This window comes from Prunus persica, chromosome G6 (assembly GCF_000346465.2).
Source record: "Prunus persica cultivar Lovell chromosome G6, Prunus_persica_NCBIv2, whole genome shotgun sequence".
Lineage (NCBI taxonomy): Eukaryota > Viridiplantae > Streptophyta > Magnoliopsida > Rosales > Rosaceae > Prunus > Prunus persica.
In genome coordinates, this window is record NC_034014.1 from 30,020,166 (window position 1) to 30,041,136 (window position 20,971).

The window sequence follows — 20,971 nt, forward strand, 5'->3', positions numbered from 1 at the left end:
GAAACAAAAAAAGCTAAGATCCCACTCCACTGAAAAGTAAAATTTTCTACTTATAATGATTTATGAAATCTTCAGTACGAAGCACATCTTTAATAATACTATTAGTTGGTGATGATGGTATAACCCTAAAACTGTTTTTAAACATTATTCGCGTACAACTAGACAAGGGCCCCCGCCATGTCATCATTTCCACCAAACAAGATTTTCTAGCTTCACTTTATTAAGCGTGATAAGTGAGAAAGTAGGAATTGTTGGTTAAAGAAAAGGAAGAAAAAGGGGGAGAGTTTTGTTAGAAAAGCTTTACATTGGGCTCAATTATTTGAAAAACTTACACAAATGACAAAATGTGGGGGCAAATGGAGAAATCCTTGTCCGAATGCATGTAAAAAAGTAGTGGTCAACTTGTCTTCTTCTCTCATTTATCCTCGAGTTTAATATGAATTGTGTTCATGCCAGTTTCAGTGCATGTATAGTCTGCATATCATGGATGTCATGTTGACTGAAAAGTTATGGTCATCCGTTTCATGTTTCCAATTTGGAGCATTGCATTTCAAATGTCTTTCCAAAAGTATGATGCAAGCCAAACCAAGCAAGGCATGCAATTCAATAGTGGACTATCTATGAGAAATTATGGCCCCAACCAAACATCCAATAGATACCAGCATGCTGTTAAAGACATATATATGTAAAAAGAATCAACTAAAAGCAAAGGACATGCACTTCCCAGATGAGGCAGTCTATTTGATCTAAGATTAAGATGGTTTTAAAATTGAACTCAGTTCCCTTGGGGATCAAGGCAACTGAGTTCAATTTTTGTCACGGTAGATGCATCTTGTACCAACTACTGTGGTTATATACGCAGCCACACGCGTCCTTCAGGAGCATTGCATCCGACTACACGGGGACAACTGTTCTATATGAATAAGACCAGTGGGGGTGTAACTGACTGAAGGGCAAATCTATATAACATATAATACACAAATGTAAGCACAATCTTTAATCACAATATAGAGGGCACAGATATCTTTTCTTTGGCACAGATACCAGAAGCAAACAAACTAGTCAAGAAAGTTGCAACATCCAAACATTAACATGAACTCTGCATCTGCATTTATAATAGGACATGGCATAGGTACCACCGAAAATACACTCTGAAACTGCCATTCATCCCAAAAATATCGAATAGCAATCAGCTATCAAAATACAGATACAGAACTTGAAATGTTTATATGAACAAATGATATAACAATCTCTGTTTTGATTCCTTGCTGCCTGTAAACCCTCGATACCTGAAATATGAGGATTCAAGAAACAGATACGATAACGCAGTTAAATAAAACCCAAGGGGGAAAGACCGAGGAAAAAGATGAAAGAAGCAGAAGAAAATTGCACATACCCTGTTTACCGCACCCTGAGACGCCAACATCACATTTCTCAAAGAGGTCTCCTGTTTACAAAAGAGAAGGAAAAAAGGGCAAGACAGCAGCAAACCTGTGGCCCTTATAAAATCAGCCACCAACTTTTATCTTTGGTTTTTGACACGACAACAACTTTTATCTGTGTTCCACTATATATGAATGATTCCTTTGTCCAAGCACATAGTTGAGTGCATAAGAACAAACAAACAAAAAAACAAAAAACTAATACCCCAAAATGAAGGCATGTATTTCAGCCCAACTACTCGCTGTGTAAAGAATGCCAGTTAACCCTTTCCAATTAGAAGACCTTCCTTCTATGAATTCTTTCTGTTTCTTAACTAACCCAGGAAACAATGGAACAAAAGATACACCAAACTGAGTCCCCACTCTCCTAAGGCTTGAACTTGACCCAATTACAATTCCTATATCTGCCTCAAGCAGACAAAGTATGTCACCCACTGAGTCTCCAATGTAAACGGTCAAGTTCTTTCTGTCATCGCGGCAATTTTTTAAAATATCTTTGAAAGATTGAACCTTGTCAATAGGAGACTCCACCTTCTTAACAATATCACCAGTAGAGATGGATTCTTCAAAGGTAAACTCATTTGCATGCACATTCAGCTCGTGTAAATCCCCTGCTCCAAAAGTCAATAAATAGATAATGCTGATCATTTATACTTGGTCACAGGAAAAAGGAACAAAGACACGACACTTAATCAAAAGGAAACAACCCATAAGCAAGAATCCCAACAATAAAATAGCTGAAGGGTCCCAATGAGATGCAACGTAATAATGTATCTTAACCAACAACACATTACTTATTCTTAGTTCTGATGATATGTATACACGCATATATAGGACTGAGGCAACACAAGAGAGAAAATCAAGATACAGTTGCTCACAGTGAAAATTATATGCACTTCAAATGTCAACAATGGACATCTTATATGGCCACCAAGGGTCAGATTCTAAGGTTTCGAATGATGGCCTCAAATATACATGTACAAGGAAAAATCCATGCCCACCAAATTATTCCCATAACTCATATGATCCAGAATTTTATCCTAAATCTAGGTACATCACCTTTAAGGCATCTTATGAAAACGACGCCTACAAAAGATGTAATACATTCACATCAATTTCTCTTTAGCAAAAGTCAGTTAGGATCATGTTCAATTCATTTTCTACAGAGGAAAAAGAAGGATTATATTTCAATATAGACCAGCTTGTCCACAACATACAAGATATAGCTACTGGGATCAAAACGATAAAACTGTCTATAGTACTTCCAAGAAAACAAGAGAATAAGCGTAAATTTAGTCTGCGTAATGCATACACATAAAACATGAACAAAAGTAAAAGTTTATGAATGTTCATTAGGAAAATATACCTGATGAAAAGGCTGACCTGATGAGATCGCCACACCAACAGTATGAAAGAACATGAACAATTGCATTCAAGTTTTCACTCTTGACAATTTTCTGGAAGAAATTAATACAACCATCTTGAAGAATGAGACGTTCACCAGCTCTTTTTATATCCTCAATATTAAGACCCTTGAGTACTCCAGACTTCGTAACTCTATTGTTTGCCTTTTTCTCAAAATCTGAAAGTTTTTCAAGTGCTTTATGCAGACTTTTATAGTCAAACACCACTGCAAAACCACAGAAAGTCAAACAGTCACATCTGAGCAAGTAACCTCTATAAAGGTGCCTTTGTAACAATTTCACACCTTCAAAACGAAAGTTGAAAATTCATGAGTATCAAACAAGATTGCCTTAATTGTTACTATACCTTTTTCAGTCGGAACAAAGCTTTCTATGCACTGCTCATACTCTTCTGTGTACTGCCTGGAAAGAAGGCCCCATGTATTCCTGAGATCAGCTGATGACATCCGAGCAATCTGATTTTCAGATTGATGTTGATCAGATTTTGGTGCTGTTACTATTGCAATTTCAGCCAAAATGGCAGATGAATCAACGACTGTACAAGTCAAATCAAAATCAGAAAATATCATGAGGTGATCTTTTGCAGGGTTATGTTCTTTGATCAGAGGAACTATGGTTGGCTGAACAAGGGACTGAGCAGAGAAGAACTCTATTTCAAGTTTCATTGCTTGGTGATAAAGCTTTTCGATGATGTCAAGCTCCTCGCCTGTCAAAGAGACACTTAGTTTATCGAGCAACTCTTCGGTTTGCGCAGCTGAGGCCTAAATTCAAAGATAACAATATTTGAGCTATAGAAGTAATGAAGGCCATTTATGCAATGCATGAACCTTTGAGACCAGAATCAGCAAATTATAACCAGACTGACCATAAGAAAACAAGGTGAAAAAACTTGATATGACGAACCTGAAAACTGTCAGAAGAGTAATTGTCAATCCACTTCTTGTATGGGTGACTGCCTTCATTGGGATCTAGGAGTGCCTTGAACTCCTTACCTAGAAAGGCATATAGTCTCATGCAAGGAGTCATAGCACCAAGGGTGTAAGCGGCAACTTTGGTTTTTTCAAATGGGGTTGCAAGTTTACCAGGGCCTTTAACTCCTCCAACTTTTCCAGAGGCTGTTGCCAATAAGAAATCTATGTACTTTGCTGCTGCAGAATTGATAGCGGCCTTTTTAGCACCATGTAAACCCCATTCCTGCATGACTCTTATATTTAGACAATGCAAAATGTAACTTAACTGAGTAAGAAACAGAGAGTTTCTGCCAATATTTGAACATTAAAAAAATATTTAAAAAATTAATAAATGCTTAATTGGAATGTTGCATTCAAATACAATTTACATGTCTACTCTTATATTAGACAAAAGAACCCTTCATCATACCTTCACAAATGAATCATGCATTTTCAGCTCCACCCGAACAGCATTCCTCAACAGAGAAATCGCAACCTTTGCATCATCATCATCTGCACACTCTTCCGCCAATTCATACCTAAAAAACCAAACATAAACAGGAATCAAACAAGTAAATCACCTAAAAATATATATATAAATTCAAACTTCCCTAGTTCTAAAAATAACTAAAATAAAATTTATTCCTATCTTAAACATTATTTTGGATTGCAGGGAAACGAAAAAACAAAAAACTTACCCCATTCAATGCACATAAATATTTGCAAAATACCTAACCCTCCATTTGGTAGCTGAGAAAACTGACAAAAAGAAATGAATATAAAATTTTGAAAATTATGATTTTTAGTTACTCCTGTTATTAAAAAACAATAAAGTCAACCAAATAAGTCAATCATTTAAATTATGCTCAGCCAAATTACCATATAATTTTCTCCAACATAGCATGAAAAAGAATTTTTTTTTGTTTTTGTTTTCTTTTTTTCTGAGCAACCAAACAACCCTTCAGTTGAAAATCCTCGCTCATCTTCTGGTAGACTTTTAAGGGAAAATTTTTATATAAAAAAAATTTCACGACATATTATGAAAATAAATTACAAAAAAGGTGACCTAATGTAAATACCAAGGCAAAGAATGGAAAGGTGCATAGGAGAATAAATGTCATATTACTAAACAATAAAAAGTGTCTAAGATGCATGTGGTTATTCTTTATCATTTCCTATGTTTCCTCAGCAACCAAAGAGACCAAGGAGTCAAGAACAGATAAAGGAAAAGAATACCTTACTTGGCCTTTTGGCTAAGATTTGCAAAGAAAAAGAAACGGAGGTAAAATCCGTACAATGAAAAATCAAGAACTCTGTGTTGGCAAATATATAGTAGATACCGAGTTTTCATCAAACCACATATCCTTTCCTCCTATTGATTAAACCTCTACATTCACAATCCAAATTCCTTTATTTTCCCATATTTTCCCCAAAATCAAACAGACCACAACAATGAAAGCACGAGCATTCGCCAAACCTTTATATTTGTGTTAGGGTAAAACTACCAATATGCAATTTCAAGCAATTCATGAATCTTTATTTTTTGTTGCTAAAAACTGTTATCTAACTTTAAAAAATGTTTCATATATGGAACCAAATTTTCCAAATTGACAACAAAAAAACAAAAAAAGTCTAAGAATTACAATAAGTACTCTGAGCTATACTTTTTTCTGGAACCAAATACGCCTAGAGATAAATAGACATATAAACAAAGGCATAGTTTAATCCATATTTGCTCAAACACTTGCAGTGATTAAAAAAAAATAAGCAAAACCCAGATTCAGATTCCGATTCAGATTCAATCACAGCATTTTCCCAGCAACCAAACAGTCCCAAAAACCCCAACGAAAAATATACCCAAAGAAACTCGTATAAAGAAAAAAGAAAATGAAATTAAAGAAAGCAACAACTCACGCATGAGCGAAGGCCTTGAGAAAGTGAACATCTTGGGCAATATAATGGCGGAAAGTTTCAATCTTGAGATTCCCGGAAGCCAAAGAGAGCGAGAAGGGAGTGTACATAGCGAAAACCGATTCTCGGTGGAACTTGATCCAGAAGCGGCGAGCAAGACCCACCTCGTTGTCGACAGCAGAAGCCATGGCTGACTTCGGAGGAGGTATGGCCATTGAGTTGAAACAGTGGGATCGGAGCGAGTTGAATCGCAGACGGAGGATGGAGTTGAAGAGAGCTGGGGTTTTGATTGGGTTTGGGGGGGAGAGTATGCGCATCAATCAAGAAAATGAGAGAGAGAGAGAGAGAGAGAGAGAGAGAGAGAGAGAGAGAGAGAATGGTTTGGTATTTGCTATTTGCTATTTGCCTGCTAAAATGCTCCGTGTGAGTGTGTGAAAAGAGAGGGAAGTTTTTATCTGCTGCCTGCCTGGTGCTGGATGGTGTTTTTCACCTTGTTTTTATTATTCATTTCTTTGGTGCATAATATTGATTAATTGATTAATTAATTAATGAATTTTACTTATATTGAAAAAATGATGACATATTATGTCAGCTGATAATATCACCTTACAATATTAAAAAAAAATTATATATGCACGCGACGTCTTGTATACGATTACTTCTCTTTCAATATCGTTCGTATAAAAATAAAAAAATAAAAAAAACTTTAGTCAGCTTCTGCTTAAGAGAGGAACGGAATATCTTGCCCTGAGTAAAGAGATGAAAAGAGAGGGGGTCGGGTCTATTTTCTTGTGTCATTTTCTGATAAAAGTATTGCCACGTTGTTTTATTATAGTTGGGCTATTCATAGAAGGTGCAAGACAAAGACCTTGTTATACAACAGCAACCATTTTCGATTCTGCCATTTTTGTATACATATAATACCAACATCTCTTTCAGGTTTTTTTTTTTTCCCGAACTTCTCTTTCAGTTATTTGCTCCCCAAAACTTCTTCAGTGGCAGCTGCATCATCATCAGACAGACAGACAGAGACATATTGCGTTCCTTGTGCAACCCATTAATTATAGTTAATAAGACCTGGATAGAATTTTAAAAAATAATAATATAAAAAAAAAGAGTTTGAATTTCATTCTTTATAATTTAAAATAATTTAAAAAACTAGATTGCTAGACACTCTCTTAGCCGCTGCCGCCCCTCGGTCTCCTTCCATACCTCCTCCTCCTCTCTCCTGTTATCCCTTTTTTTTTCCTTTCCTCCTTTTGTCCTCAAGATTGTTAGTTTATTTTGTGATGTGTAAGTAGTTGCCGTGAAACGATGTCGTCGTCATGATATAGTCACCGTATTTTGGCCCACGTACATAAGGAGTTGGCTCCATTCGACATAATTTGGAGCTCTAAGGAGGGGAAGATGTCTACTTGCATTGGGTTAGGGTTTAGCCAGTGTAGGACTATGAATTTAGCCAGTATGTATGGCGCCATGATTTTCTTCGGATTGCCCGAAAGATGTGGAGCGGTGATCTTATTTCCTAGTTTTGTTTTAGACTAATATTTTTTAGAAACTCTTTAAGAGTTTGCTGTGATTTGTTTTCTATTTAGGATTTTATTTCTTTTTAGCTTTTGGCTTTTTATACAAATTTGCCGATTCTGCCATTGCGGGGCTGATTTGTATTATAGGTCTGAGTACATGTGATTTTGGTTGTTGGATTGGGGATTTAATCATTGTTTGGGTTGTGCGTAATTCTCTCTAGATCAATTCAACATATTGTTTAGTTTGGTCACTAGAGGATATTTACCCATATTCAGCACATAGTTGTTTTGTACTTTTATTTGTTCATCAATAATATACTATCGCTTATTTTGAAAAAATTTTAAAAATAGAGAAAAAAACAACCATAAAAATATGGGTTGAAAATATCAAAGCTTTTTTTAAAAATAAAAAACAATATCAATTATTGATGAAATATAACACAGTACAAAGCCGTATAAAAAAAAACAAAGTACAAAGCCGTATAAAAAAAACAAAGTACAAAGCAGCCATCCACCTTATAGGAGCAGAAATGGTAAATCTATATTGAAAGTTGAAAATTAATATACAAAACACATTAAACTCCTAAAGAGCTCTTGAGAATTATTAGACCAAAAAAAAAAAAAACATGATCACCTCTCCACATCCTTTCCGACAACCGAAGAGACTCATAACGCCATATCGGCTAAACCCGTAATATCGCACTGGCTAAACCCCAACCCACACAATCTAACAACTTCCATTTTTATGACTTCAAAATCTGAACTGGAGCCAAAGCCTTATATATGTGGATCAAAACGACAATTATATAATGGTGACAATGATATTTTGTGGTGGTTGCTTCAACAACATTAACAAACCAACATAGCAACACAAATATGAAATGCCCTTTGTTTTTAGGGAGGTTCATTATTATACCCAATATAGGAGCCCAAATTATTTTAAAAACCTCATATGACATGAACTTTAGAAACACACCCAAAACTCATTTACAACATAACAAAAGGCTTTTAACTTCTTTTTAGATTACAAAACTGCCATTGATTTCTTAAAACAAACCAACCCCAAACCTCATAAAAAAAGCTCAAAACACTCAATAGGGTATCAAAGTAATTTAATGATCATAATTAAATTCAATAGGGTAAGCTGTCATTTTTTGAGTTTGTTTATAAAAATTAAATGGTGTAGAATTTATTTATAATTTTAGTGCTAAAAATGGATATATGACTAAATATCTCTTGTTTTTGACCCTAGCCCCCTTTCTTCCAAAAAACACTCTTAGAGCCTTTTCCACCTTGAGGGGGGAAGAAGCCATTGTTCTTCCCCCCTCTCCTCTCCTCTCTTCCTCTCTTCTTCCTTTCACCTCTTCCCCCATTTTCAAAGACAAAGGGTTTTCCCTATTTGTCTTAGTTTTATTATGATTTTCATCCAACCATTATTGGCGGCTGCGGCTTAGCGTCGGATCTTCACCTGCATTTCGGCGTCAGATCTCCACCACCATCTTTTTTGCAATTTCTTTATGTTTGGAATAAGTTGCAGAGACTCTTTGGGTTCTCTGTGTAGTTTTCACCTATCCTTTTGTGAGAGTTTTTCATCTCTCATTTGTGAGAGCTTTTCATCTCTCATTTGTGAGAGCTTTTCATCTCTTCTTGGTGAGAGTTTTATTTGTATTGTTATGGCTTGGTTTTTTCAAGCTTTATCTCTTTTTTATTATTCTAAGTTTGCAATCTTAGTTGGGATGCCTATGCCAGAGTTCCTTCGGTCTTGCCTGATCGTTGGTGGAGACATACCTGATTTTCTTAATTTTGATATTAGACCGCTCCGTTATTGTAATGGCTCTTTTGTGGCTAGTTTGTATTGGCCATTTGTGGCTAGTGACTTTTTTGGCTGAATTATGAATGCAATCATAGAATTTCTCAAAAAAAAAAAAAAAATCTCTTGTTTTTATTCATTAGAAAAGAAAAGCTGCAATACATAGGCTTATTGAAGTAGTAGATGACAATATTCGTTTTTAAGTTGGCCGAGCCAACTACATACTTAGAAGTTGAATTGAAACATTAGTTAATGTTGACCAAAAGGACAAGTGCATATGCCATGCTCACAAAATTGTTGATCATCATCACAATAACATTTGATTGGGAGGTCTTCAAATACCAATGATGAGTTAGGAGCCTTGGCAAGCAAAAACACTTACCTAAAACGAAAATAATATTATTTTATTATCCCTAACTAATAACATAATAATATATGAAAAAATTATTATATATGTCATTGTATGATTAACTAGAAATAACAAAAAATGTTATACTCATTGCATGAGAGTTTCTCCCCTATGCAGAAGAGCTATTTGGCTACCACCGCAAATGCATTTGCCATGGTCACAAACTTTGAGGGCGCCTTGACATTTGATTTTGTGGCCCTCAATGCCAAGAGAACATTCCGCATTTTCAACCTCTGCGAAAGGAGTGAAGAGTTGGCCTCCAAAGCAAATACATTTGCCATGATCACATACTTTGAGGCCTGTACATTTTATTAGATAGTAGCAATCAATGCCGCGGCTACATTTGGCCTCAGGCACAATCCTGCCAGCTGCTTCCACTCTTGCAGGTACTCCTCCTAACAAAAATAGACAGATGGGTCTTACTGTTTATAAGAGATGTTATGGGTCAGTTTGTCGGTAGAGAAACCAAAAAAGGAGTTTATCATTACGAGGTCAGATTTGTGTACATAGGATCTCTCTATAAATTATGATATTTTACGTACAATGAATTAACATTAACATCAATTTGCATTTATAAAAGACAGTCCCCATCTCTTGGACCACAGGAGTCTAAGAGATTTGTGGTCACTCATCGTTGGATGTAAATTCAACGGTTCACTTTATCTTGAACTCCTTTTAAGAAACTTTTTTGAACCATTAAATTAATATCCAACGGTGAGTGACCACAATCTCTTGGACTCCTGTGATCCAAGAGATCAGAATTGTTATAAAAGATACTATTAATACTATTACTGGTCTTGTTGGTCTTACCCAAGTAATTATTTATTGCCGAACAAAAAAGGATAGATCCCTAGTCCTATTTTAAAATTGTTATATATATATATATATAAAGAAAAAAAAAAAGTCATTATGTAGCACACTTTGGATCGAAGGCCTTATTTTAGAAATTACACTATCATTCTGTTTACATTTGGGATATAATATTTGGATTTAGGGTTTAGGGAGTTTAATTTCAGATTAAGGAAGTTTAAATACTATATAAGTATATAATTCATCAGTCCTGATCTCTTGGACCACAGGAGTCCAAGAAATTTGTGGTCACTCACCGTTGGATGTAAATTCAACGGTTCACTCACTCTTGCACTCATTTTAAAAAACTTTTTTCAACCATTGGATTAATATCCAACGGTGGGTGATCACAATCTCTTGGACTCCTGTGATCCAAGAGATCGGGACTGTATAATTCATACTTGTTCGTAATTCTGGCCTTTGTTAGGTTGGGCTTATTTCTCTGTCAAGCATAGCTGCTGTGCGCATGGGATTTGGCCCATTATTCTACCTCAAACATAAACGGTTAAATTAAATTATATGTAACTTTAATATCAACAGATCAGAGTGGCGCAGCGGAAGCGTGGTGGGCCCATAACCCACAGGTCCCAGGATCGAAACCTGGCTCTGATAAAAAATATATATTTTTAATATGTTTTTCTTTTCCTGCAACCCTTTCACCCTATCTTTTCGAAGCTAGTGTACTGTATAAATCGAAGTTTGCTTTTTAGGCTTTTTGCTGTATTGTTTATTGCCTTTAAGTTCATGTAAAGATTCCTCTGCACTCTTGTATATTAATATATATAACGAGTAGGCCAACTACCCCATAAACTCCTTTCTCAGGTGCTCCTCCCAGCAGTCTCTTTCATTTCATCTCTCTCTCTCTCTCTCTCTCTCTCTCTCATGGAAGCAGCAGCAGCAACAACATCAAATTCTGCAGATTCATTTCCCAATCTAAGAATCATAGTAGAAAGCAATCCCTCTGAGTCGCGCTTATCTGAGTTGGGCATTAACTCATGGCCCAAGTAATTAGTCTTTTATAATTTGTCTAGATAGTTATATTCAAGTCATGAAGTTTATTGAATTTCATAAAATTCATTAGATATGATATGATTTCAGATCATATATATTTTTTGATTTTTTTATTGTAATTATTATTTATAGATGGGGGTGTCCACCGGGGAAGTACACGCTCAAGTTTGACGCAGCAGAGACATGTTATCTGGTAAAAGGCAAAGTGAAGGTATATCCTAAGAAAGCAGCAGCCTCCTCCTCCTCATCTTCATCTCATCATCATCATCATCAGGACGTTGTTGAGTTTGTAGAGTTTGGTGCAGGGGACCTTGTCACCATCCCCAAAGGCCTTAGTTGCACTTGGGACGTCTCCGTTGCCGTTGATAAGCACTACAAATTCGACTCTTCATGATCAACGGCCATGATCTTACTAATAAGCTAAGCTAGTGATCATTTGAGCAGAGCAGCCTTCTTTTTAGCTTCTGGTTTATATATGTATATATATATATATATATATGTAGATGTAGTAGCAGCTGCCATGTCATGCCAGTTCTAAACTTGAAATATTCAGTATGTATGTGTGTCTACTTTTATGAATTAAATTAATGTAAAGTGATGTTAATCTTCTTGCTTGATTGCTTGCTGTATAATTATATATCATATATGCAGTTGAGAGAGAGGTGCAGCTGCCATGCCTTTTTTGTTCTTTTGACTGGTCAGCTGCTTATTTTAACATGCATGATGCATGGCATGCAGCTAGAAAAAGGCCTCCTTTTTTGTAGCTTTGTGCACGTGAAATAAGCTTAAAGGTTTATAAATCTCGAGCTTTTTCACATACATTTTCCATACAGCAATATAAGAAAAGGCAAAACTGTTTTCTTTCACTTGTTCGTTCTCACCCAAAATGCACACAATTTTCCCACAATTCCAGGGCAATAATAATGTCAGTCTATGAGTCAGTCGTCAACGGACCAAGCTGATCCACCGCCATCAAACTTTGTGGTCCGCATCTCTATCCGTTGGTCACGGCCAGGCCCAAGGCCTCATTACTAAGAAAAAAAAGTGGGCTTAAGTGCTGAAAGTTGGGCTAAGAACTTATTGGTGGGCCCAGCATGAGGCCAACTGGCCGGTGGGTTACATGTGTTTTATTTTAATTTTATATAAACGATATTGGAGAGGTGGTGGGAAATTGAACATAGGAAGTTGGGTGCAAATTGAGCTACAATTCAAAGAAAAACAAAGATGTGAGTTGGGAGTTTGACATCATAAAACAAAGGGTTTGTGATTTTCCAAGTAATAATCTCGAAAAGAGTTATAAGCATGCTATGTTGATAAATAAAAAATTAGGAAATAAAATTGACGAGTTTGAGAGGCAAAGCTATTAATTTATAAGTCAAATGCGACTAAAATACAGAAAGAAAGAAAGTAAAAAATTAAAAAGAGAAAAAGGGGAAAAGAGAAGCAAAGCAAGCGTTCGTCCGTCCCGCCGCTAAGCAAGTAGAGAAGTGGTGAGTGTGTACAAAGGCTAAGCTGCCGCAGCGCTGCTGTTGAGTTGAGAATGGGAGAAGATAGTGAGTGGGTGACCCCAGGGGAAGTGCTTGGGAAAGCCTCCAAGTTTAAAGCAGGCAGAGGTGCCTACGTGTCGCCTGACAATCTCACCGTTTATGCTTCCCTCACTGGACTCCGCCGCATCCTATCCCCCCGTCCCGACTCACCCGACCAGGTACTTATCAGCTTTCCTTCTGTTTCTCTACCCACAAACCTACAAAGATTGAGAAAATTAGTTTAACAGTTGGAAGTTTGAATTTTTGGTTTATTCTGGCCTGAAAATCTCAACTTTTTAATATTGGAATTGGATGTTCTCCGATTACAGTAGATGTAAAATTCAGACATGAACAATCCTAAACTTACTTATGACTTCTCCATTTAAGAACTGTCCCTACCCTTTTGAATTACATGGCTCTTAAATTCTGAATGTGTGAATTTAATGATGTGGTGGTCTTGGCATTTCCATTGATGACATTGAGTTTTATGATTTGTAGAGACCCACTGTGGAAGTAACTGGTCACAAGGCCCATGGTGCCATTCCAGAGCCTGGATCAATTGTCATTGCTAGAGTAAGGGATCATCAACAACAGCATGATTACATAGCCTTCCTGCTTCAATTAGGAGGCAGATTGTTGGACTGATTCATATATATAAACCTTGCCCTGTATTTTTCTGATTATGGTAGGTTACCAAAGTTATGGCAAGAATGGCTTCTGCTGATATTATGTGTCTTGGCACTAAGTCTGTCCGTGAAAAATTTACCGGTATAATCAGGTACGTAACATTCCTTTTCAACAGTGACCACAAAGGTGTGGCATTTATCTTGTAGTATTCAGTTTGTAGCTTGTCTGGTGAAGTTGGTTGTGGTTGTAGTTCTGTTTTAAAATTGTTATTTTGTTGACTTTACAAGTATACGTTAAAGCTCAGAGCTCGTTCTATTAACAGGCTTCAAGATGTTCGAGCAACCGAGATCGACAAAGTGGATATGCACATGTCTTTTCACCCTGGTGACATTGTCAGAGCTGTTGTGGTATCCTTTATGTGTGGAATGTCTCGGTTATTGTTTGGTGAAAGAGATTGTAATATTCAACCTGATGATCCCACTACTGTGCAGCTTTTATTTAAAGATAATTTGAGACCAAACTAAATAGTACATAAAGGCTTGGTGTTTCTTAGATGCTAATAAGTTATTTTACAACCTTTTCCTCCCGATGCAAATCTGGTTAGGTGTTAGTCCATTGAAGAAATCCTATTCTTTGAAGTGGCATGCCCATTCCTAATTTCTTATTACTGCCATCAATAAACGTTTTCTTTGTGAGGATTAATATTGTTTGAATATAAGTTTTTTCTTCTCTGCTTTGCTTCATTCTGCTATATGCTCATTCCAAAATATCTATATTTCTTTTGGGTGAAATTCATGATATCAATTATCATATTCAACAGTTTCCTTGATTCTTTTGATAAGCTGTCCCTTGGAGACGCTAGGGCTTATTATCTGTCAACTGCAAAGAACGAATTAGGTGTTATTTCTGCCCAGAGTGCAGCAGGTATATGAACTTTTGTTAGTATACAGCCTTTTGTTTTTTATCCTCATCTAATGTGTGCATGGGCGTCTAGCTAGTAACCCTATCAAATCTAAATGATGTTAGCTCATATGTCGTTTTCTAATTGTTCATTGTAGGTGCAACAATGGTGCCAATAAGCTGGACAGAGATGCAATGCCCTCTTACAGGGCAAATTGAGCACAGAAAGGTTGCTAAGGTCGGAGGATGAATGGATAAACTCAACATTAATGTTTCTTCTTGTTCTTTCTTCCCGCTTTTTTCTTTTTCCTAAAGAGAGTCGGTAGCCTTGAAATTTCTTATAGATAAAGTGTACTCAGGGATTTTGGTTGTTAAAGTCAGAGATTATGGTAGTTTGATATACGATTTGGTGTCAAGGGGTATTGATTAAAGTCAGAAATAGGTACCACAGTTGGAATGTGCATTCGACTTCTCTCTCATCCAGTATCACGATTCATGCATTTGAGTTTAGAGTTCATGAACAGAATTGAGATTAACTGAAGTTTTTATTTTCCAAGTAAAATAAAAATGCTTCTGATCAACGAAATTATAAATGCTCAACAGATGTGGGTTACAGTGGGCAGATAGTATATCTATTCAGAGCATCTCTGGTTATTCCAAGGTTGTGTGAAATTACAAGACTAAATATTGCACTGTATTCCAATTATACAATGGAGGACGTTTCTGTAGCACTATGTGACATGGTAGACACCTCTGCAACATCTGTATCATCAGGTGCATCCTCCATTGGCATCTCTTGTGGACAGAAGAAAGGTTTCGGAGGCATTTGCAAGAGTTCAACGTCACCTTCAAGCATCTCTACAACTTTGCTCATAGAAGGGCGATCGATGGGCATCAACTGTATGCAGCACAATGCAACCATGACCATCTTCTTGGCTATTTTCTTATCATACTCAGAGCCATCCTCAATTTCAACGCTCAATCCCTTTTCCAGTTGATCATAAATCCAGGAAGGGAAATATATCTGGCTTGAATGTTCTGCCTGTGCATTCAAGTTCTTTCGCCGTCCTGCCATTTCCAATAACAACATTCCAAAGCTATAAACATCAGCTTTGTACGAAACACCTCCAATGGATCTGTAGAACATCTCTGGAGCTATATATCCCATTGTGCCTCTTACAGCAGTAAGAGAAATAGTATTATTATCTCTAGGGTAAAATCTTGCAAGCCCAAAGTCTGAAATCTTTGAAGTAAAGTTTTCATCAAGAAGAATGTTGTGGGGTTTAATATCAAAATGTAGAATTTGCATATCACATCCCTGGTGCAGATATTCAATTGCACGAGCCACCCCGAGAGCTATCTCATGCATGCTGTCCCAACCAAGAAGAAGATTTTTTCCTCTCTCAGGAAATATATAGTTGTCTAGGGATCCATTAGGCATGAAGTCATAAATAAGAGCTCTTTTTGACCCTTGGGAACAAAATCCAATCAGCTGCACCACATTGAAATGATGAATTCTTCCTATTGTGGCAACTTCATTGATGAAATCTTGCCCTTTACCTTTGGAGCCACTCAACATCTTTACTGCAACAAGATGACCATTTGACAGCTCTCCTTTGAAAACAGAGCCAAAGCCTCCCTGGCCCAGTTTATCTTTAAAATCTTTTGTCATCTTCTTAATATCTGAATATGAATACCTTATTGGCATAAGATTCTTGTATGCATCCAAGAACTCTTCAACTGCATCATCCTTTATGAACTTTTTACAATAGCCTCCCTGTCTCAGTTTACATTTGAAATCAAATACCATCTTCTTAACATCTTCAACTGCATCATTTAGCAACTTTTTCCAATAGCCTTTCTCACTGAGTTTAATTTTTAACTCGATGGTCATTTTCTTAATATCTGAATACGAGTACCTTCTTCTTCTGAGATTCTTGCAAGCATCAAAGAATTTTTGAACAGCATCCCTTAATAACTTTTTCCAATAGCCTTTCTGACTTTGTTTATTTTTGAACTCAGTTGTCATTTTCTTAATATCTGAATACTTTCTTCTCATAAGAATTTTGCAAGCATGCAAGAATTCTTCAACTGCAGCATGCTTGGGGAACTTTTTCCAATACAGTTTGTAGCTACAGAAACCCAACAAAACAAAAATGCCGAGTGTCATTCGTGCCATCAGAAACATTCCTGCCATAAGAATACAAGCAGGTATTAGAAGTTCATCCTGCCATAGGAACTTCGGTTTTCAAAATCCATTTATGCATATTGCTGGTTTCAGAAACATTTTAAGCTTTTGACTCAGCTACTTCAAAGGTGGCTCAAAGAAGCATATCTTTATTCATTCCGTCTTTTCCATGACCAGGCAGTTTTAATGGAAATTGGATACAGAGAGTATGTAATGGAGATATGAAAGTTGAAGCACATAGAAAATGATGAATGTTGGCATACTCTTGCTTGTTCATTGATAAATATGTGTGTGAGATCTGCAATAGCAGGGGAATGTTTCACCTTTTAAAAAAACATATATTCTTGAAAAGGACTTACCAAAGTTCTTGGCGGCCACTATGAAACCTGAGTGAAAAACAGAATCAATGGAGGAATGATTTAGGTTCAAGAAAAGGAAATTAACTCAGAAGTTTCAGTGACATATAACACTAGCTAGTAGAAAAAGAGGTGTGAGTCAAACTTACCACGCTTAATGTTTTCACTGAAACCTGCAGAGTTCATCAGTATCAATGAGAGATTGAAGAAGAAAAAGAATCTGCGTTCTAAATCATAAAATTAACTTGAAGAATGTCCAGTCACACAAAACATACTCACAATAAAGGGATTGGTATTGGGTGTAGCAGAAGTTGTTGGGGAGAATTTGTACCCATGAAAGCTCTAAACCAGTTTTCAATTGATCACGGATGAAAGAAAATGAAAGGGCGTCCCCAGTTCTTCCTAACTTGGTTGGAATGACCTTGGTCAGACTACAAGAAGATTTAAGATTGTCCACGCCATCTCCCAGCATAATATAAGAATATGAAGTTGTAGATGATGAGTTGGTAGTACTGCTATTGCAGTTGATTTGTACATAGTCCGGGGACTCAACTGGCAACAAGCAATCGAAGAAGGATACATAAAACATGTCTGATGCACTATACAATGATGCACTATAGTCATATTCGCTGAAGTTACGAGTTGTTAAACTGTAGAGTGGCCTAAAGGGGCAAGAGGCATCGTTGAGCAGACCAGGATCCATAACTCGGATTGTAAACTTGTCGTAGTCGATTTCCATGACATAATACTTACCATTGTAGAGATTCAAAGTGGTCCGGTTTTGCTGGCATGATAACTCAGCTGGATGGTTGAGGCAATTAAGATCAGAAGCAGTTTTCAAGCGAAAAGGATATCGAATGTCACGTAGATCCCCACAAGAGACAGGAGGACAGTGTTTTTCTCCATTGGCAATGTCATGATGACAAATTACAAAGCAAATAGCTATAGCACAGCTTGTAAACCAGATACTTTTTGCTGGCATCATTAAGAGCTTGTTTTTTAGATAATAGGAAAACTGAGGGAGACAGAGAGAAATTTATGGGTGCAAGTTTTAGGTTGGATTCTTCATACTCTTCTGAGCTACCAATCTATATGCTGCTGATTTATGCACTTTGTTTGTTGTTTTTACACAGGAAAGTACCGAGTACAAGGCAGGAGGAACAGGATCCACATGACCATTGGATGAAGGAAGATATTTAGATGCTTCCCACTTGCCGAGAAAGTTACACTATAATAGAACAAAGAGTCAAACATCATCAATGACCAATGACTATGATGTGCTGAGTTGATCCACCAAGTCAGTCAAGTGGTAAGACCCAACTAACTTTCGTTTCGTGGACATGGCTGTGCGTACATATATCTCTATGCAATGCAGCCTCCCAAGTCCAGAAGTGCATCAATTCGTTCATTGGCCTTAAGTTAACTAACGACTGTCTCCCTAACCATCAGTAAAATAAATCAAGATGGACGTCCTGATGCTGCTACTGCTGCCTCTGTTTTTCTTGCTTATGATGATGACCATGAGAGATTTAGCAGCAGCAGCAGCAGATGACCATGGCATGGAGGACTGTCCAATTTCAAAGTGCAGTGGCGGAGGCCATGCTGATGATGGCCCAGTTATCCAGTTTCCATTCCGCCTAAAACACCATCCCCTTCACTGTGGCCATCCAGAGTTTGAGGTTTTTTGTGTCAACAACATGACAATGATTCAGCTCTCACCATCATCAGGACTGTTTCCCATCCGAAACATCGACTACAGCACCCGAAGTTTCGATGTCTACGATGATGATGATGCAGATGGTTGCCTTCTGAGACGCCTTCTTAATTTTACAATCTCCACCAGCTCCCTCTTTCAACCAGCAGCTTCTCAATTACTTAGAGACCGCTTTAGCAAGTATCCCTTTCAGAAGACGCGGCCGATGTACAATTGCGCTTATTATGTTCTCCTTTCCGAAGATAGTCCCTATTTGGAGAGCGATATGATATCTAGTTATGCTCCCCATTTCACGGAATTTATCTTGTTAAATTGTTCCACTGCAAAAAACTTTAGCGCACAAGAGTTCGGGTTCAAAGCCATCACATGTCTTAGTGCCCCAGGGCATCAAGTTCTGGCAGTTCCATCCTATACTTCTGTCATTGACTTGCCAGTGCCAACGTGCAGTACTTTGAGTTCGAGGAAACTCCTTCTTCCACTAGAAAACCAGTACCCCTGTGAACCGGACAATGTTTTATTGCTGAAATGGGAATCAATGGAATATTTCCCACGATGTCAAAACTGTACAGAAGAAGGAGGAAGGTGCGAATTCAATGACACCACCAATCAAATAGAGTGTTATCCTCACCCCATCTTTCCACATCCCCAACAATATCCCCAAGGTTCGTACTCGTCTACTACCTGCAGCCCAATTATTTAACATGACTTACTTAGTCTTCACAAAATCGCAAAACAAAATAATTTTTCTGAAATTTTAACAATTTGTTTTGACTTTACACCTTGCAGTTTCAGGTCATGTATCGACTAGGCATATAATCATAGGAGTGAGTTTGGCTTGCTGTTTTGTGCTCATATCGGTAATGGCGGTAGCAATTTTCTTCTATGTAAAACAACAAAGAAATAGCATAGAGGAAAAGGAGAATCAAATAAAGGTTGAAAAGTTTCTAAATGATCACAAATCTCATGTACCAACAAGATACTCTCATGCTGATATAAAGAAGATTACAAATGGATTTAAGAAGAAGTTAGGGGAAGGCGGTTTTGGAAGCGTTTTCAGGGGAAAGCTTCCCAATGGAGTTCCAGTTGCTGTAAAAGTCCTCGGTGATTCTAAGGGAAATGGGGAAGATTTCGTTAACGAAGTGGGAACCATTGGCAGAATTCACCATGTTAACGTGGTTCGTCTACTCGGGTTTTCTGCTGAAGCAGGCAAGCGTGCAGTTATTTATGAGCTCATGCCAAACAGGTCCCTGGAGAAGTTCATCTCGTCTAAAGATCAATCTAATAATGCTTTGTTCGATTGGGAGAAACTTGACAACATTGTCAATGGTATAGCAAAGGGAATTGAGTATCTTCACCAAGGGTGTGAACAGAGGATCCTCCACTTCGACATCAAGCCTCATAACATCTTGCTAGACCATGACTTCAATCCAAAGATCTCTGATTTTGGTGTGGCTAAACTGTGTTCCAAGGAAGACAGCATTATATCTATGACTGCCGCTAGAGGCACAGTAGGCTACATTGCACCAGAAGTGTTCAATGGGAACTTTGGAAGCGTGTCCCACAAGTCAGATGTGTATAGTTTTGGGATGCTAGTGCTTGAAATTGTTGGAGCTAGGAAGGAAGCTGCTCTTACATCTGGCATCACAAATGAGGCCTACTTTCCCGAATTGATTTATAAATGTCTCATTCAAGGAGAAGCACTGGGTTTGGAGCTAATAAACACGGATGAGGATGCTGAGATTGCTAAGAAGCTGGTGATTGTTGCACTTTGGTGCATCCAGTGGTACCCGGTGAATCGGCCTTCCATGAAAGCAGTTGTTAGAATGCTAGAAGGAGCCTCTGAAAACCTGATCATGCCGCCGAATCCGTTCGCATCCGCAACAAGTACTCAGAGTCAGACAGAGCAACCAAAAACAACAGAGTCAAGTTAATTAGCCACGCGCATAGAGCAAGTGATGATGTTTTGAGTAAAGTAATAATAAAGAATGATATGCTGATCAATGCTAATATCCAAATCAGCCACTAAAATTAGTATTGTAGTTTGTAATAAAGTTACTGGTTGGCTGCAGCTTAGCTTGTTTCAGTTTTAAAAATGCAAGTCTTAGCATTCTTTCTGACAAGTCAATACAGAAATTGCGCCACATTTTCTGCAGACTTTGCATACTTTTCATACCGGCATTGAATTCACCAATTAATCTAATCATCATTAGATTAATTGACTCAGACTTAACGCGGTTCGTCTACTTGGTTTTTCTGCTGAAAGAGGCAACTGTAATGTTATTTACCTGCTCTTGCCAATCACAATTTGTTACGTGTCTAGATATCGAA

General features: G+C 37.4%; 5 protein-coding genes and 1 non-coding gene across 7 annotated transcripts; 4 read left to right on the top strand and 2 right to left on the bottom strand.

Annotated features, from left to right (window-relative positions):
- LOC18772022 (bifunctional TH2 protein, mitochondrial) lies at positions 1,060-6,449 on the bottom strand. 2 transcript variants are annotated; one of them, XM_007207960.2, is made up of 7 exons: positions 5,731-6,449; positions 4,247-4,355; positions 3,770-4,060; positions 3,213-3,627; positions 2,809-3,072; positions 1,397-2,053; positions 1,060-1,289 (listed from the first exon to the last, which is right to left on the bottom strand). In XM_007207960.2, exons 1-6 carry the CDS (start codon positions 6,042-6,044, stop codon positions 1,641-1,643), a joined length of 1,806 nt encoding a protein of 601 aa, XP_007208022.1. In that variant the 5' UTR covers positions 6,045-6,449; the 3' UTR covers positions 1,060-1,289; positions 1,397-1,640. The 2 variants fall into 2 exon arrangements, with proteins under 2 accessions (XP_007208022.1, XP_020421901.1); XM_020566312.1 differs by lacking the exon at positions 5,731-6,449 and adding an exon at positions 4,515-5,701.
- Positions 10,862-10,933, top strand: TRNAM-CAU. Its single transcript has one exon. It is a non-coding gene; the product is annotated as a tRNA-Met (tRNA).
- LOC18774910 lies at positions 10,987-11,949 on the top strand. The gene is made up of 2 exons (XM_020566835.1): positions 10,987-11,325; positions 11,465-11,949. Exons 1-2 carry the CDS (start codon positions 11,204-11,206, stop codon positions 11,724-11,726), a joined length of 384 nt encoding a protein of 127 aa, XP_020422424.1. The 5' UTR covers positions 10,987-11,203; the 3' UTR covers positions 11,727-11,949.
- On the top strand, positions 12,578-14,862 carry LOC18774806 (exosome complex component CSL4). Its single transcript, XM_007205882.2, has 6 exons — positions 12,578-13,037; positions 13,357-13,431; positions 13,548-13,636; positions 13,808-13,892; positions 14,328-14,409; positions 14,544-14,862. Exons 1-6 carry the CDS (start codon positions 12,873-12,875, stop codon positions 14,633-14,635), a joined length of 588 nt encoding a protein of 195 aa, XP_007205944.1. The 5' UTR covers positions 12,578-12,872; the 3' UTR covers positions 14,636-14,862.
- Positions 14,915-18,027, bottom strand: LOC109949983 (U-box domain-containing protein 35-like). Its single transcript, XM_020567228.1, has 4 exons — positions 17,209-18,027; positions 17,079-17,102; positions 16,933-16,959; positions 14,915-16,575 (listed from the first exon to the last, which is right to left on the bottom strand). The coding sequence occupies exons 1-4, from the start codon at positions 17,912-17,914 to the stop codon at positions 15,089-15,091; spliced, it is 2,244 nt and encodes a 747-aa protein (XP_020422817.1). The 5' UTR covers positions 17,915-18,027; the 3' UTR covers positions 14,915-15,088.
- On the top strand, positions 18,286-20,644 carry LOC18772881 (rust resistance kinase Lr10). The gene is made up of 2 exons (XM_020567229.1): positions 18,286-19,305; positions 19,430-20,644. The coding sequence occupies exons 1-2, from the start codon at positions 18,393-18,395 to the stop codon at positions 20,572-20,574; spliced, it is 2,058 nt and encodes a 685-aa protein (XP_020422818.1). The 5' UTR covers positions 18,286-18,392; the 3' UTR covers positions 20,575-20,644.

Excerpts from the sequence above, each read along its gene's own strand:
- LOC18772022 (XM_007207960.2), bottom strand. The coding sequence starts at position 6,044 with ATGCGCATACTCTCCCCCCCAAACCCAATCAAAACCCCAGCTCTCTTC. Across the intron at positions 4,061-4,246 it reads TGCATGATTCATTTGTGAAG|GAATGGGGTTTACATGGTGC; the intron begins GTATGATGAAGG and ends AGAGTCATGCAG. Across the intron at positions 3,073-3,212 it reads CTTTGTTCCGACTGAAAAAG|TGGTGTTTGACTATAAAAGT; the intron begins GTATAGTAACAA and ends GTGGTTTTGCAG.
- LOC18772881 (XM_020567229.1), top strand. The coding sequence starts at position 18,393 with ATGGACGTCCTGATGCTGCTACTGCTGCCTCTGTTTTTCTTGCTTATG. Across the intron at positions 19,306-19,429 it reads TCCCCAACAATATCCCCAAG|TTTCAGGTCATGTATCGACT; the intron begins GTTCGTACTCGT and ends TACACCTTGCAG.
- LOC109949983 (XM_020567228.1), bottom strand. The coding sequence starts at position 17,914 with ATGATGCCAGCAAAAAGTATCTGGTTTACAAGCTGTGCTATAGCTATT. Across the intron at positions 17,103-17,208 it reads CCAATACCAATCCCTTTATT|GTTTCAGTGAAAACATTAAG; the intron begins GTGAGTATGTTT and ends TGAACTCTGCAG. Across the intron at positions 16,576-16,932 it reads AGTGGCCGCCAAGAACTTTG|GAATGTTTCTGATGGCACGA; the intron begins GTAAGTCCTTTT and ends TTCTTATGGCAG.
- LOC18774806 (XM_007205882.2), top strand. The coding sequence starts at position 12,873 with ATGGGAGAAGATAGTGAGTGGGTGACCCCAGGGGAAGTGCTTGGGAAA. Across the intron at positions 13,038-13,356 it reads GTCCCGACTCACCCGACCAG|AGACCCACTGTGGAAGTAAC; the intron begins GTACTTATCAGC and ends TATGATTTGTAG. Across the intron at positions 13,432-13,547 it reads GATCAATTGTCATTGCTAGA|GTTACCAAAGTTATGGCAAG; the intron begins GTAAGGGATCAT and ends TGATTATGGTAG.
- LOC18774910 (XM_020566835.1), top strand. The coding sequence starts at position 11,204 with ATGGAAGCAGCAGCAGCAACAACATCAAATTCTGCAGATTCATTTCCC. Across the intron at positions 11,326-11,464 it reads GGCATTAACTCATGGCCCAA|ATGGGGGTGTCCACCGGGGA; the intron begins GTAATTAGTCTT and ends TATTATTTATAG.